The 14,376-nt window shown below is 43.7% G+C and overlaps 1 protein-coding gene across 3 annotated transcripts in view; it reads right to left on the reverse strand.

The window, feature by feature from the left end:
* ZC3H12C (zinc finger CCCH-type containing 12C) overlaps positions 1–12,523 on the reverse strand; it is a 90,620-nt gene extending 78,097 nt beyond the window's left edge. Inside the window, exon 1 of one of the 3 annotated variants that reach the window (XM_049889341.1) lies at positions 12,290–12,523. Coding sequence is in view for 2 of the 3 variants with exons in the window: in XM_049889337.1 (XP_049745294.1) it covers positions 5,878–6,261 (384 nt within the window). In the remaining variant the exon portion in view is untranslated. Of the gene's footprint in view, positions 1–5,877; positions 6,309–6,384; positions 6,537–12,289 lie in introns of those variants that run through there. The other 2 variants (XM_049889338.1, XM_049889337.1) reach the window with 2 other exon arrangements.
* Between the last annotated feature and the right edge of the window lie 1,853 nt (positions 12,524–14,376).

The following is a 14,376-nucleotide window of genomic DNA, read 5'->3' on the forward strand; positions in this document are numbered from 1 at the left end:
TAACCAAAAGGTCCACAGTTCAAACCTACTAGCTGTTCCACCTGAAAAAGATGTGGCAGTCTGCTTCAGTAAAGATTTACAGCCTTGGGAACCCTATGGGGCGGTTCTACTCTGTTCTATAGTGTCACTATGAGTCAGAATTGACTCAATGGCAGTGGGTTTGGTTTTGGGTACATCGTGGTACAGTGGTTAATGAGCTTGGCTGCTAACTAAAAGGTCCACAGTTGGAACCCACCAGCCACTCTGCGTGAGAAAGATGTGGCAGCCATTTCCATAAAGATTTATAGCCTTGGAAACTTTACCGGTCAGTTCTACTCTGTCCTATAGGGTCGCTATGAGTCGGAATCAACAACGGCGCTGGGTTTTTTTTTTTTTTGTAAACTGAAATGTGGGAATGACTAAATAAAATGACCTGTTCTTAGGAAGAAAATGTTTGAAATATATTTAATGTCATGACAAAATTCTTAGTGTAGTTAAATTGGGGCGGGAAAGCAGGATACAAAGCTCTATACACAGCATGATTCTGATTATATGGGAAAAAGATGTATTTTTTAAAACTAAACCCCCAAGAAAGATGATTCCAGTAAATCGTTTTAACCTCACAATAACAGACGAATCTGTTAACATGCATTAGGTTACAGAGACGCTAATATTGTGGTTAAGAACAGGGACACTAGCGTAAGTCTGAACCCCATTATTAACCGAGATCTTGAACAAGCTATTAAACCATGTTGTGGTTCAGTTTCCTCATCTGAAAAAAGAGGAATTGAAACACTTCATAGGAGTGTAGTAAGGATTAAGTGGATCAATACATGAAAAGCACTTAGAACAATTATTTGCACAATAAACGCAACCTACTATTAACAATCTTAAGCCACAATGGAGTAGACGAAGTGATATCCAAGCTGAGACCTGAATAATGAGGTGTGAGCAAGGCAAAAGGTAAGGGAGGGATGTTCCAGGCTAGAAGGAAGATCCTGGGAATTTCCACCTATTTGCAATTCACCCTTTGAGACTTGATAATTATCTTAAAGGCAGAATGCTTTGAATGTACAGACATTTGCTTACGGACTTGGCTTTGGGCTAATTCACTGGGCATAAGAATTATTGTCAGTATTGTAACGTGAAACTGTTCATACTATACTTTATTCTCTATTTTCACCTTAAGACAGTAAAGCAATTCATTGTCAAACCATAGAGAAATTAAAGTGTGAAATTCACCATAATTTTATCTCTGGGTTATTGGACTATAGGTGTTTTGAAAATTCTTTGTACTTTATGTTTTCTAAATTTTCCACAACATGCATATTCCATTTCTGTAACTAGTGATAAGAGTTGTTTAAAAAAAAAAAAAAATCAATAAAAAGCCATTGAGATTTTCACTGAAAAGTGCTCCTCTTCGTGGCTACACTGCTGTTAAAGCATTTGCCACACTGGGCAGAAAACGTGTATGGGTTTGTTTTACTGGATATAAACAATGTGCTGAAAAGATGGTCTTTGCCTTCGATCTATCCAGCCAGCCAGAATTTCTGTATTGTCCTGTTACTCTACTTTGTAGGGAAAAAGCTAATATACTTCTCTTATCCTCCATTCCCGTAATACTAATCATCACGCGTTTCTTAATTTTCAAACGGTGTGCGTCAACATGTGAACAAGCACCACGACATATTTAGAGAATAAACTAAAAATAGAACCTAGGGCAGCAGAGCTGCTACAGTGGTTAAGTGTTTAAGGGGCTGGGTTGTAAAGTCAGTCTGGATTCCAATTCCCTTCTGAAACGTACTAGCTGTGTGGCTGTGGGCAAGTTACTCAAATTCCCTGTGTCTCAGTTTCCTCATCTATAGAATGAGGAAATAAAAGCAACGCATAGAGGTGTTGAAGGGTTAAATGAGATAAGGCACGTAATGGCCTTAGCATGGTGTCTGGCTCATCAGTGCTCAGTACATATTGGGTATTATTATGTCAGGTTCCCTGAGAGGTCCAAGTGGTTAATGTGCTTGGCTGCTAACTGAAAGGCTGCAGGTTCGAGTCTACCCAGAGATGCCTCAGAAGAAAGGCCTGGCAAACTGTTTCCTGAAAAATTAACCATTGAAAACTCTGTGGAGCACAGTTCTACTCTGACACACGTGAGGTTGCCATGAGAACTGGCTCCACAGCAACTTTTTTTTTTTTAATTATGTCAGCTATAAAAACCAAAGCAAGGATGTTGTTGTTGTGTGCTGTCGAGTCAACTCTGACTCATGGCGAGCCCTGTAGGGCAGAGCAGAACTGCCCCATAGGGCTTCCTAGACTGAAATCTTTACAGGAGCAGATCACCAGGCCTCTTCTCCTGCCGAACCACTGGGTGAGTTCGAGGCACCTACCTTTCGGTTAGCAGCTGAGCATTTAACCATTGTGCCACCAGAGTTTCTCAAAGCAAGGATAAAGAACTGATATTTGACAGCACAGATATGAATGTTATCTTTACCCTATTAAAATCCAAAAATTACTATATGCCAGGCAACGTGTACTTTTTATATATTGTCTCATTTAATTACAAAAATCTTATGTGTATATACATGTATTTTTAATTCCTATTGGATAACCAAGAAATTGAAGGTATATTCTGGAATGAAAAAGATTTTTAAAAAAAACCACATTTTCACTAATTCATCACTCCCCTGTACCGTTAATTATGAAAGAACAGCAACGGTGTATGTTTTTCGTTAAATGTTAGGACTTTAGCTTCCTAACTAACGCATGAGGTTTTATGTTGCAGGTCCATGAGGCATGTTGTTTGCTAGGTGCCTTCCAGCTGTTTTTGACTCAGAGTGACTCCATGAGACAGAACAGAACTGCCCCATAGGGTTTTCTTGGCTGTAATCTTTAATGGAAGTGCCAAGTCTTCTTCCCCTGAGGTATATTAGCACTTAGGACACAAGAAACATTTTTAGAACTTTTAGTAAATTTGAGACAAAACCCCAGAATCTTAACATTTTAGGTTTAAATTTTGGAATCTTGGTTTAATACATCTTTCATTCATTAGCCATCTTATCTATTCTCTTTCCAATAAAAACGAAACCACAAAATTATCCCAGCAATCTTAATCACTACTACTCCTATCACCTCCAGACACTCCAGACGCCTTGCTTTCTTGCCACGGTTCCTTGACTCACAGTAAACCAGCTGCGGTCAAGTCAATTCCAACTCATGGTGACCCCGTGAGTGTCAGAGTAGAACTGTGCTCTGTAGCGTTTTCAGTGGCTGATATTTTTTCAGAAGTAGATTGCCAGGCCTTTTATTCCAAGGCGCCTCTGGGCGGACTTGAATTTCCAAGCTTTCGGTTACACCTGAGTGCTTTAACCATTTGCACCACCTAGGGACTCCTTGATTCATAGTACTCTTTTGGGACTCAATCTCCAACACAGCTCTACCTGCTTGAATCCTACCTTTGAGGCCTTGCATGTAGTCTTTCCAGTAACTGAATTTCTCACTTCCCTCACGGCACTTAGTATTCCATCTAGCATTATGTTCTGTTTGTTCAGAATCCCCTTTTAGAGGTCAGGGGGACTTACATAGCACCTACATTGATACTAAACAATTATTTGCTGAAGACTGTTAGGTGGTACAGTTTGCACTTGACTGTTACCGTGAGTGGTAAATCGATTGCATGGCACATAAAAGCAGCATTTAAACTAAAGGTTGGTGGTTCTAGCCCACTCAGCAGGTACCGTGGAAGAAAAGGTCTGGCAAGAAAACCGTTCAGTGCAGCTCTACTCAGTAACACCTGGGGTCATCATGAGTTCGAATCCACTCCATAGCAACTAACAACAATTATTTGTTGACAGAATGGAAGTACACCAGTCTCCAACGCGCGAGAACTGCAGATTAGTTTATAGTCCTACATTCCCACGCTAGAGAAAACCCACTGCAGAAGAATTGATGATTCTGACTCATAGTGACCGTATAAGACAGAGTAGAACTGCCCCTTAGGGTTTCCAAGGTTATAAATCTTTACAGAAGCAGACTGCCACATCCTTCTCCCATGGAACGTCTGGTGGGTTTGAACCGTCAACCTTTCAGTTAGCAGCCAAGTGCTTTAACCACCTCGCCACCCAGAGAAGTCAGCAGCCCTAATTAACATCTTACGTTTGTTTCTTAAAAAACAAAAAACTGCAATATACCAAATCAAAATGAAAGTCGAATTCTTCTGAATTTATGTGCAAAAACACTAAGAAGGTATAAAATGATAGCGACACATTCACATCTGTTATAGTAATTAAAATTAATGTGGAAACCACTATGGTCTGCTAAAATGAAGGTAAGATAGATAAGAAAAACACTTTTAGAATCCAATTTCTATTAACCACTAGGGGTTCAATTTGGCAAATACAACCCATGAAAACATAGCTCCAGAGAAGCCACTTATCTAAAATAGGATATTTTTATTAGTCTGGTAATTAAAAAAAAATTTGTTAGAGGATGTGACTAATAAAAACTCCTATCAGCATACAAACATTCCATGTTTCTGTTTCCTAACCTTTAATATTTTCCATTATGCTAAAATAGCTTCAATAGTTTCATTATTAAGTCCAGGTTAAAAAATACTGACATCTTTTTTGGTTGCTGTTTTGTTTAAAAGTTCATTTTACTTTGGTTATAATGTTCAAGCACTTCTGTAATGACTAGACGCTAGAAGCTCTTCATATACCCCAAAAAGAATTATAACTTACTTAGAAAGTAAAATCCATTTTTAAGTACGAATACACAATAAAACGTTTTGAATTACAGATACACAGTTATTAGATCATTCTGATATTTTTTTTCTGTACCTTCAAGTAGACAGATTCAGGTGACTTAAAGTAAAAATTATAAATTATAAGAAAATATATGAACAGAGGAGCAAGTCTGAAACAGGCATCTTCCTGGGCTTGTCATAGTAAGATAATTTTACAAATCTTTGGTGAAGATAGCTATATATTCTAAAATTAAATTCCTACTAAAATTAATTGTATATGCAAGATTAAATAAATGGGCGTCTTTCCCTCTAAACCCTAAATACAAAAAATATAGTTAAGACAAAAAAAATATTAACACACTCTATCCCTGATTCATGGTTCTTGGAAAGTCCAAAAAATGTGTTTGAGACATATCAAGTATTTTCCGTTTACAATATGACATTAGGGGAAAAAAAGAAAAAATAACTGGAGAACTTTCCCAAATTTCTAAATTTGCAGTCCTTAGCCTTAAGCTCTCATCTTCGCATCTACTCTAAGAGGATAAAAAACACCTGAATCAATAAGCTCCTAATGGGGCTAAGGGTTCTCCAACACAGTCTTCGCAACCAATAGGAAAACTTTCCCTAAATCTTGATTAGTATTTCATCTCTTTATCACAATACACAGAGCACAAGCTGGGATTGTTAACGGATGCCCTAAGAGAAAGCAACACAGAATAATCTGTACTTGGAAGCTATGGCTGTTTTTCTAGGGACTTCAAAGGGTGAAGGATGCGCCGGTTTAGGGAATAAAAGCGACTGTCATTTCTCCAGTTGTATTTTTAACACCTTTGTGTAGGGAAGTTAAAAATGTGTAATGAACGCAGTGTGTGAAAGGGGCGAGGGCTTTCCCTGGGACTGGCCTGTGGGGGTGGTGGCGGTTGGGGTAGAAAAAAAAAAAAACTGAGGGATGGATAATCCAAGCTAATGGCTGGGCTTGGACCCGAGACGTCGCTGATGCCTCAGCCCTCCAGCGCGCCAGGGTCTGAGACGCAGGAGCAGGCGGTGGGTCCGCTTCCATCTGGGGCGCCCGAGCCCAACTCCATTTTCGGGCGGCCGTGCCCGGGCGGGCGGGAGTGGACCCGTGCTCTAGGCCGCGGGCCCGGGGAGACCGGCCTCACCTCACCCGAAATCCCTGTGGAGACGGCGCTGCCGGTGGGGACGACGCGCCGCGCTTTCTGCTCGGCTCCGCCCGGGCCGCGGCTCCCGTCTCGAAGCTCCGCGATTCGACCTCCGGGAGCCCGACCTGCCGGGGCCTGGAGCTCGCCCGGCGCGTCCGCCCCAGCTCCTACGCCCGGAGGCCCCGCAGCCTCCGTGCCCGGCTCCCGCAGGGCCACTCCCGCCGCCGCCGGCGCCCCCTGCCCTTCCCGAGGGACAAACCTGGGGGCCGCGCGAGAGCCGGCAGGGCAGAGCCGCCAGGAAGCGCCAAGCGGGCAGCAGGGCCCGCGGCGAGCGGTCGCCTCCGCCCTTCCATCGCGGAGCCGCGCCCGCGGCCGCCCTTCCATCGCGGAGCCGCGCCCGCGGCCGCCCGCGCGTCCTCCCCCCGGGCCGCGGTCCCGGCGCCCCCTCCCTCAGCGTGCACAACTCACACCCCACACGCGCGAACACGGATCGGTTGCTCAACCTACTTGGAGCCTCTTCTCAGCAGCCATGTCCACATGCCCTGGAAGCCGGACAGCCCCGGGGCCCTCCGGCGGGCGGCCGCCTCTCGCCTCAGCCCTGGGCCGCCGCGGCCGCCGCTAGGGCGCGGGACGAGCGGGAGGTGCCCCCATGCCGCCCGCCCGCCCGCCCGGCCACACGCCGGGGCCCCGGCTCGGCCCGCCGCCCGCGCCGCTCCTCGGCCGGCGAGAGCGAACCCGGCTCTCCGGCTGCCGCCTCGCTCCTCGCCCGCCCGCAGCCGCCGCCGCCGCGCCGCTTCCTCCTCCCCTTCCCTCTTTTCCTTCTCCTCCTCGGGAGCCAGCCGAGGTTGGCAAACCAGCACCTGCTGCTGGAGATCACCGAGAACTGAAACAGGAAACCCCGAGCCAAGGGGAAAACCCGGGAGGCGTGGAGAGGGGTGAGGGGAGCTGCTGGAACCTGTCGGCCTCTACCCAGCCGCTGGAGCTGCCCGAGGTTCCCGCGTCCCCTCCCGTCGCGCCCATTTCTATCCCCCTTTCAACCCAGGGGTCCCGACTGTCCTCCCCACTCCCTCCCGGCCCTGTCTAGGAGGGCGCCTCTGCGTTCGGCAATAGCACCGATCATCCCTGGACAGTCAAGAAAATCGAGAGGCCGCCTTCTTAGCTCAGGTTACCCGTGGTTGTTTGCTTATTATCAATATTCCGTAATGAGGAAAAATCACACCCGGCATTAACAAGACCAGTAAAAAAAGACCAGTAAGGGGACTTAAAACAAATGAATCTGTTGGGATTTCACCCAGGGGAAGGACTTCTGTCATCAAAGAAACTGGCCTTGTTGGAACTAGCAATCATGTCAAAATTGAGTATAAACCCAGAATAAATCCAAATGTCTCTCAGAATGTTGTGAGCAAACAGCCCTCTGCACTAAGGTGGGGCCCCTGAGTTGCACCTGTGAAAAGCACTGAGAGCAAATTTCTACTTCTGTGAAATGTACACCACCGAGCACAATCTAGGTCAACATTTCAGAAACGTTCAAATATGGAATTGTCGCCAGGCCCCTCACTCCTAGTTTTGGGCAGGATGTATCTGCTTTTAGAATGAGAAAGAAAAGGATTTACTACATGGATTGTGCTCCTGCCACGTGCCTTGGGCTAGGTAGCCTGCTTTGCCTTATCTCATTTGATTGCCACCACAGCTGTGTAAACTCTGTGTTATAATCTCCCTCATCTCTCAGAAAATGGAGGCTAGAAAATTTACTTGAAATCATACAGCTTGAGTATGAAGAACCCAGATCTATCTGCATCCAAATCACACAGTCCTATCACTGGACCAGGGTTCACATTTTGATCGCACTTTTTACCTTTAATAAAATTATTTCTTGCCTCTTTGAATTGTTTTCTATAGAGCACATATGGTTTAGGCCTGGATCTGTTGAATTTGCTTGGGCTACTTAAGGGTAGCCATATCCACGATGCTTCTTGGGGCTCCAACTTTCTAGTTTCCAGTTTACTGTTGTCTATCAAAAAATCTGTGGCTCAGTTGAGCAGTACAGCTCACCCTTTCCTGCTCTGGTCAGCATCTGTTGCTCTTTAGCTATTGATGATGGGGCCCTAGCTGAGAACATCCTGCTGGCTGGTGCCCATAGGCATCCTGATTCTGCCTGGGCGATGAAAGGAATTCTTCCTGAGCCTATTTCCTTCTTCCTTAGGCCACTCTTTCTTTTCTTTTTTTTTTTTAATTGAACTTTAGATGAAGTTTTACAGAACAAACTAGTTTCTCATCAAACAGTACAAACATTGTTGTATGACATTGGTTAACAACCCCACGAGATATCAACACTCTCCCTTCTCAAACCTGGGTTCCCTATTACCAGCTGTCCTGTTCCCTCCTACCTTCCAGTCCCTGCACCTGGTGTCCCCCTTTAGTCTTGTTTTGTTCCATGGGACTGTTCAATTTTTGGCTGAAGGGTGAACTTTAGGAGTGACCTCGTTACTCAGCTGAAAGGGTGTTCAGGGGTCATACTCTCAGGGTTTTTCCAGTCTCTGTCAGGCCAGCAAGTCCGGTCTTTCTTTTTGAGTTGCATTTTTGTTCTATGTTTTTCTCCAGCTCTGTCTGGGACCCTCTATTGTGATCCATGTCAGAGCATTCAGTGGTGGTAGCCAGGCACCATCTAGTTGTACTGGACTCAGTCTGGTGGGGGCCGTGGTAGATGTGGTCCTTTTGTCCTCTGGACTAATCTTTCCCTTAGTTTTCTTCGTTCTTCCTTGCCCCCGAAGGGGTGAAACCAGTGGAGTATCCTAGATGGCTGCTCACAGGCTTTTAAGATCCCAGACACTACTCACCAAAGTAGAACGTAGAGCATATTCTTTATGAACTCTGTATGGCAATTGAGCTAGAGGTTCCCTGAGACCACAGCCCCCCCAGGCCTCTCAGCCCAACAGTTAGGTCCCTCAGGTCCATATGTCTATGGAGCTACCCCGGGATTGACTTAGGCCATTCTTAAGGAGTTCTGGTGGAGCAGTGGTTAAGTGCTCAGGTGCTGAAGGAAAGATCGGTGGTTCAAACCCATTAGCTGCTCTGTGGGGGGAAGATGTGGCAGTCTGCTTCCATAAAAATTTAGAGCCTTAGAAACTATAAGGAGGCAGTTCTACTCTGTCCTATGGGGTCACTATGAGTTGAAATTGGCTATAAGCAATGGGTTTGGTTTGGTAATAGGTAGGCCACTCTTGAGCCCTGTCAAATAAAATAACAGACAGGTAGCTTGTTTTGGGGCACATGAGAGCTCTCTAGTCCACATTTTTCGTACAACCTTAAAAGAAAAGCTCTTAGTGTTCTGGATTGAATTATGTCCCCCAAAATATGTGTTATAAATTCTAACCTCTATTCCCGTGTTTGTAATCCCATTGGGAAATGGTTTATCTTTGTTATGTTAATGAGGCAGGTGAAGTGTAGGGTGTATCTTGAGTCAATCTCTTTTTGAGATATAAAAGAGATTAAATGCAAGCTAGCAAGCAGAGGGAAATCCTGGTGGTGTAATGGTTAAGTGCTACGGCTGCCAACCAAAGCATCGGCAGTTCAAATCCACCAGGCGCTCCTTGGAAACTCTGTGGGGCAGTTCTACACTGTCCTATAGGGTTACTATGAGTTGGAATCGGCTCGACAGCACTGGGTTTGGTTTTTTGGTTAGCAAGCAGAGAGGTGGGAAGAGAGTTGCCAAACCATGAGAAGATCAACCAGGAGCAGAAGCTCAGAAGAGAAAAGGACCTTCCTCTCGAGCTAACAAAGAAAGAAAACCTTCCCCTAGGGCCAGCACCCTGGATTCAGACTCCTAGCCTCCTAAACTGTGAGAAAATAAATTTTTGTTCGTGAAAGCCACCCACTTGTGGTATTTCTGTTATAGCAGCACTAGATAACTAAGACACTTAAGACTGGCAACCTGCTTTCTGTGGCCAGGTCAGTTTTTATTGCCAGGAAGGGAGGGGTGCACTGGAAAAGCACCCCCTGTACACTAGACCAAGCCCTCAGAAATCTCTTGAGTGGTATTAGGGCGTGGTAGAGACTTGAGAGTGCCTGGCTGACTGACAACAATAAGTGACAGCACCAATGGCATGATTTTAGTGATGCCAGGAAGTTCTGCTACTCTACAATATATTAGTTTACCCCTTGCCTTATTTCCCAAAACTGACTCAACTGTATTCTATTCAACTTTGAATAAGCATGGTTAGAGATCAGGACACTATACCAGGTCCTTTGGAAATAAGAGACGAATAGTTTCATAACAGCTAATATTTAGTGACTGCTTACTGTGTTCCAGGCACTATTCTAAGCATTTTGCATGTATCCATAAAACTCCTGAGGTAATAACTTTCACTATTTCCATTTCAAAGAAGAGAAAATTGAGGCCAAGAGTAGTCAGTAAATAACAGTGCAAGGATTAAAATCCAGGAGTCTGACTCTAGAATCAAGACCCATGTGAATAAGATACACCAACTCTCCTTACTTAGTTCACTATTTAGTTGGGGAGGTAAAAGCATAGGAAAGTTAAAAACAAACAAACAAAAAAACTAAGAAGACGAGATAGTTTATAAGTGTCAGCGGTCGTAAATGCCATAGGCTCCAGAGGACAGAGGACTCATTTTAGGTTGGAGTGGTTGGGAAGACTTATATAGAAGATGATTCTGGATTTCAAAAGGTGGGGGGAAGGGTTAAGGGGGATCATGATGAATAAGTAGTATTTTGGTAGGTGGAAAGGATAAGAGCATATCAATGGAACTGACGGCACAAACAAAGACTGAGTGCCAGGGAAATTTAGAGAATAGGGATAAGAAAAAGCTGGAGAGGCAAAGTAGGACGGAATTACACAGAGATTTGCAAACAAGAGAGAGACAGAGAGAAAGGGAGAGAGAGTTGAGGGGACTGGGTTGAATGCAGTATACATACAGTGAGGACTCTGAAGGGGGTTGAACAGAAGGGGATGTGGAGAACATCCTATTTGAGGAAAATCCATATTGTAATGGTTATCGGATGGTTTGGAAAGGGAAAGGATGGGGGCAAGGGGACACATTTGAAGGCCAATATCAGACAAATGACATGAAATAACAAAGTAGATAGCAAGGGAGGAAAGGAAGGGGTCGATGAAACATCATGATGTGACATCACTGAGGCTTCGTGAATGATTGGATACACTTGATAGAAACGGACTTTCAGAAAAGGGAGAAGCCCCAAATGACTTAGTGGGTGTGAGTGTGAAACCTCTAGTATTACTGACTGGGAAAAAAAGGGGGAAGTTCAGGATAGAGGAACTACTTGTTTGAGCAAATGTTTAGAATGCTTTGGTTTTAGGCATGCATTTGTGGTAATAGTGGGATGTGCATGTGGAAATGTTTTATAGTATTGTCTAAAAAAGGCAGAAAGTTGGGTAAAGGAGCTTCTTATCTGTAATTGAGAGAGTAGGTATGAGAATTTAAAAGGGTCGCTATTATAACAATAACCAGGTATAGCTGTTTTCTTAAGTAAAACAGAGTTGAGAGAAAACCTCTAACAAAAATAAAATACTTCTATGGCTCTGAGTTAAATAGATATTAGGGAATTTCTCTTATATTACCCCCCTCGCCCAAATTATATTTACTTAAAAGGAGAAAAAGATGTATAGGAAAGATTTTTTCGTGGATTTAGAGAATGTTAGAATGATGAAAGGAATTTAGCGATCATATAATCTGACTCCATCTTTCATTTTGCAAACGGTGAAATTGAGTATCAAATTCTGAGTGATTTATATCAAACTCAAAAAAAGGCATTAGGCAAATATAACACTTTTGCTATTACCAACTCAGTATAGCCAATTCATATTTTAGTTATGAAATCAAATCTGGACCTTGGAATTGTGACTTTGAATTGCACGTAATTAAAGAAGTAGAGACTCCTTAACGTGAAGCAGTGGCTCCATAGTAGGCCAAGGCTTGGGGCATCCTCACTCGTTAAATACTTTGGAAGAAACAAGTGAGGGGAGAGTAGTCCTAAGAGCAGCACTTCTACTTCCTGAAATATGGCTCCTATGAAGATTACCACACATCTCGATTCACATTTGATCCTTAAAAGGCAGAGAGTTTCAGGTGCCCCTCATAACCCACCATGGCTACCTTAGTCTAGAACTTCCAACTGACCAGCAACCTTACATACTGGTGAAGACCTCCAGAGGTCTCAGAAGTGATGGCCTGTAGGTCACTTCCAGGTTCAAAAACTGGGCATACATCCCTGGTGACTGCTTCTAGTTCTATCTAGAAATTTCCTAGTGGTGTCCTCAGGAGTTTTCTCATTGAAAATGTGTGGACACAGTGGCTACACTTGGGGATTACAAGAGAGTTATTTTTCCTGCTCTCAGGTCTCATGCCCCTACCATTTCTGCCAAAACACTTACCTTGTTCGAATCAAGGTCAATGGTCTCCTCAATGTGTCCCCAACTCTTTGGCCAACACTTGATTTCCTCTAATTGAAGAGCTTCTTAACACGTGATTTTTCTCCAGGCGACAGCTGTGGATTTTCATCCACAGTTTCTTTGATGTCTTTTAGAGAAATTCTGATTAATTCCAACAACCTATGAAGTGTAAAGCTTCATTTAGCATCACTACACTAAATAGTCAATTACTAAGCACATGAAATGTTCAGGACAGACACAGAGGGATAAGACAGTCTAGCCCAAGAGCTTCAGTGACTAGCTAGAGTTGCTTTTTTAATACCGAGTTCTTCTTAGGGACAGGAAACTAGAGGACTGTTGACCAATGCCAGGGCTTCTTTCTTTTGATGAGTTACCACAGCTTCCACAGCACCATCATGCCTCTTTTTTTTTTTTCTTGCAACATTTGTGAAAGGTCACAAGATAAGGCAGTAAGAGTCAGAGCAGGAAGGTTTCTATGCTGTTGTCATGCAGTCATGTGCTTGGTTTTCTACCACCTAAACCAGACAGTGACACTGACCTACTTTCACCGCACTTGGTCGAGGAATTTTGAAGACAATGAACTCTTAATATAGAAAAAATGTGCCAAAGGTGGCACTTTCCCATCTTGACAAGGGCCACGCCTATCGCTCTGCTGCAGTTCACTCAGTACACTAAGGTTTTTGTTCCTACAGCTTGTAAATTTGTGTTTCAGTGTGGAATTTCAGGTTCATTAAAGCATCCTTTTCCCCTCTATGTACATTTGTTGTTTTAAAAAGAAATTGATCAAATACAAAATTGTATTTTATATTTAAATTTTATGTTTAAAAAATACCAAATTGAGGTAATTAAAAACCTAGAACAACAGAATTATGGAATTTGGGGGTTAGAGTACATCTTATGTTAAAAGGCTATCTCTCAAGAATATTAATTTTTTTGTAAAGGTTGGAATCGACCTAAATGTCCATCAATGTGGGACTAGTTAAATATATTGTGTTATCGCTATGCATAAGAATACCATTCGGCTGTTAAAATGAGTCAAGTGACTTTGTGGGTATGGACTAAACTTCAAGCTATATTGTTAAGTGAAAAAGTAAGGTGAAGACCAGTGTCTACAATATGCTACCATTTGTGTGAAATCTTTGCTGATGTCTTGAAGGGTTCTGTATATTAATCTTTGTATTCTGCATCTGGTAATTCCAGGAATGCACTTTCATCTAGGAGATCCCTTGATTCTTTGTTTTGAGAGCTTGTTGAAGCGATCATGGTCTGTCTGTTTATGTGATTGATATTGGCTGTTGTCTCTGAGCCATCTATAAGTTATTGTACTAGTTTTTTTTTTTTATGTTTGCTTACTGTATCCTAGCTTCTTTCTTTGTTTTATTTTGATGTGCCCAAATAGGTTGCTTGAGTGAGCTAGCTTGATTATTTCATCTTTGAAGCTCTAATGTCCTGTCACCAGATGGCTAGAGCTGTTACCAGGTACATGTGCCTAGGAGTCCATTCAGTTTTCTTGTATGAATTCAGCTCAGGTGTCCAGGTAGTTGGTCATCACGTGTGTGGTACAGGCTCTGTCCTACAGTCTTAGAGGGGCAGGAGTGATTGATGTAGGTACTGGTGTCTGGTTGCAGCAAGGGGTCACGCTCTGAACAAGGCAGGGGGCTGAGAATCGTCCCCCAAGTGTCCCTGAGGAAAGCATGTCCCCCTTCCCTAGAATGTACAGGTGGATGGGCTCTGCAGACAGACCAGGGGCACCCAAAGTTTTTGCTTGTAAGAATTGGGAGATACAGTTATTCTTGGATCCCTGTCATGGGTGGCTGGGTGACCTGAGTGGAGCCACAAGTCCTTAGGCTCCTGATGTGGGTAGGTGAGGACCCTGTTTAATAGGCAAAGCAGTGTCAAACATCAAACACCCACCTCTCCACCACACAGCTGAAACAGTTGTAGTTTGCGAGCAAGGGCTTATTCTCCTGAAATAGGCCCACACAGGTCCATGCAGGGGGGAAAGGTACTCAAAGTCCATGGACCATTTATGCCTGGCCAGGAGCTACTTCTGTCCTGAGCTCCCAGAG

The sequence above is a fragment of the Elephas maximus genome, chromosome 7 (assembly GCF_024166365.1).
Source record: "Elephas maximus indicus isolate mEleMax1 chromosome 7, mEleMax1 primary haplotype, whole genome shotgun sequence".
Lineage (NCBI taxonomy): Eukaryota > Metazoa > Chordata > Mammalia > Proboscidea > Elephantidae > Elephas > Elephas maximus.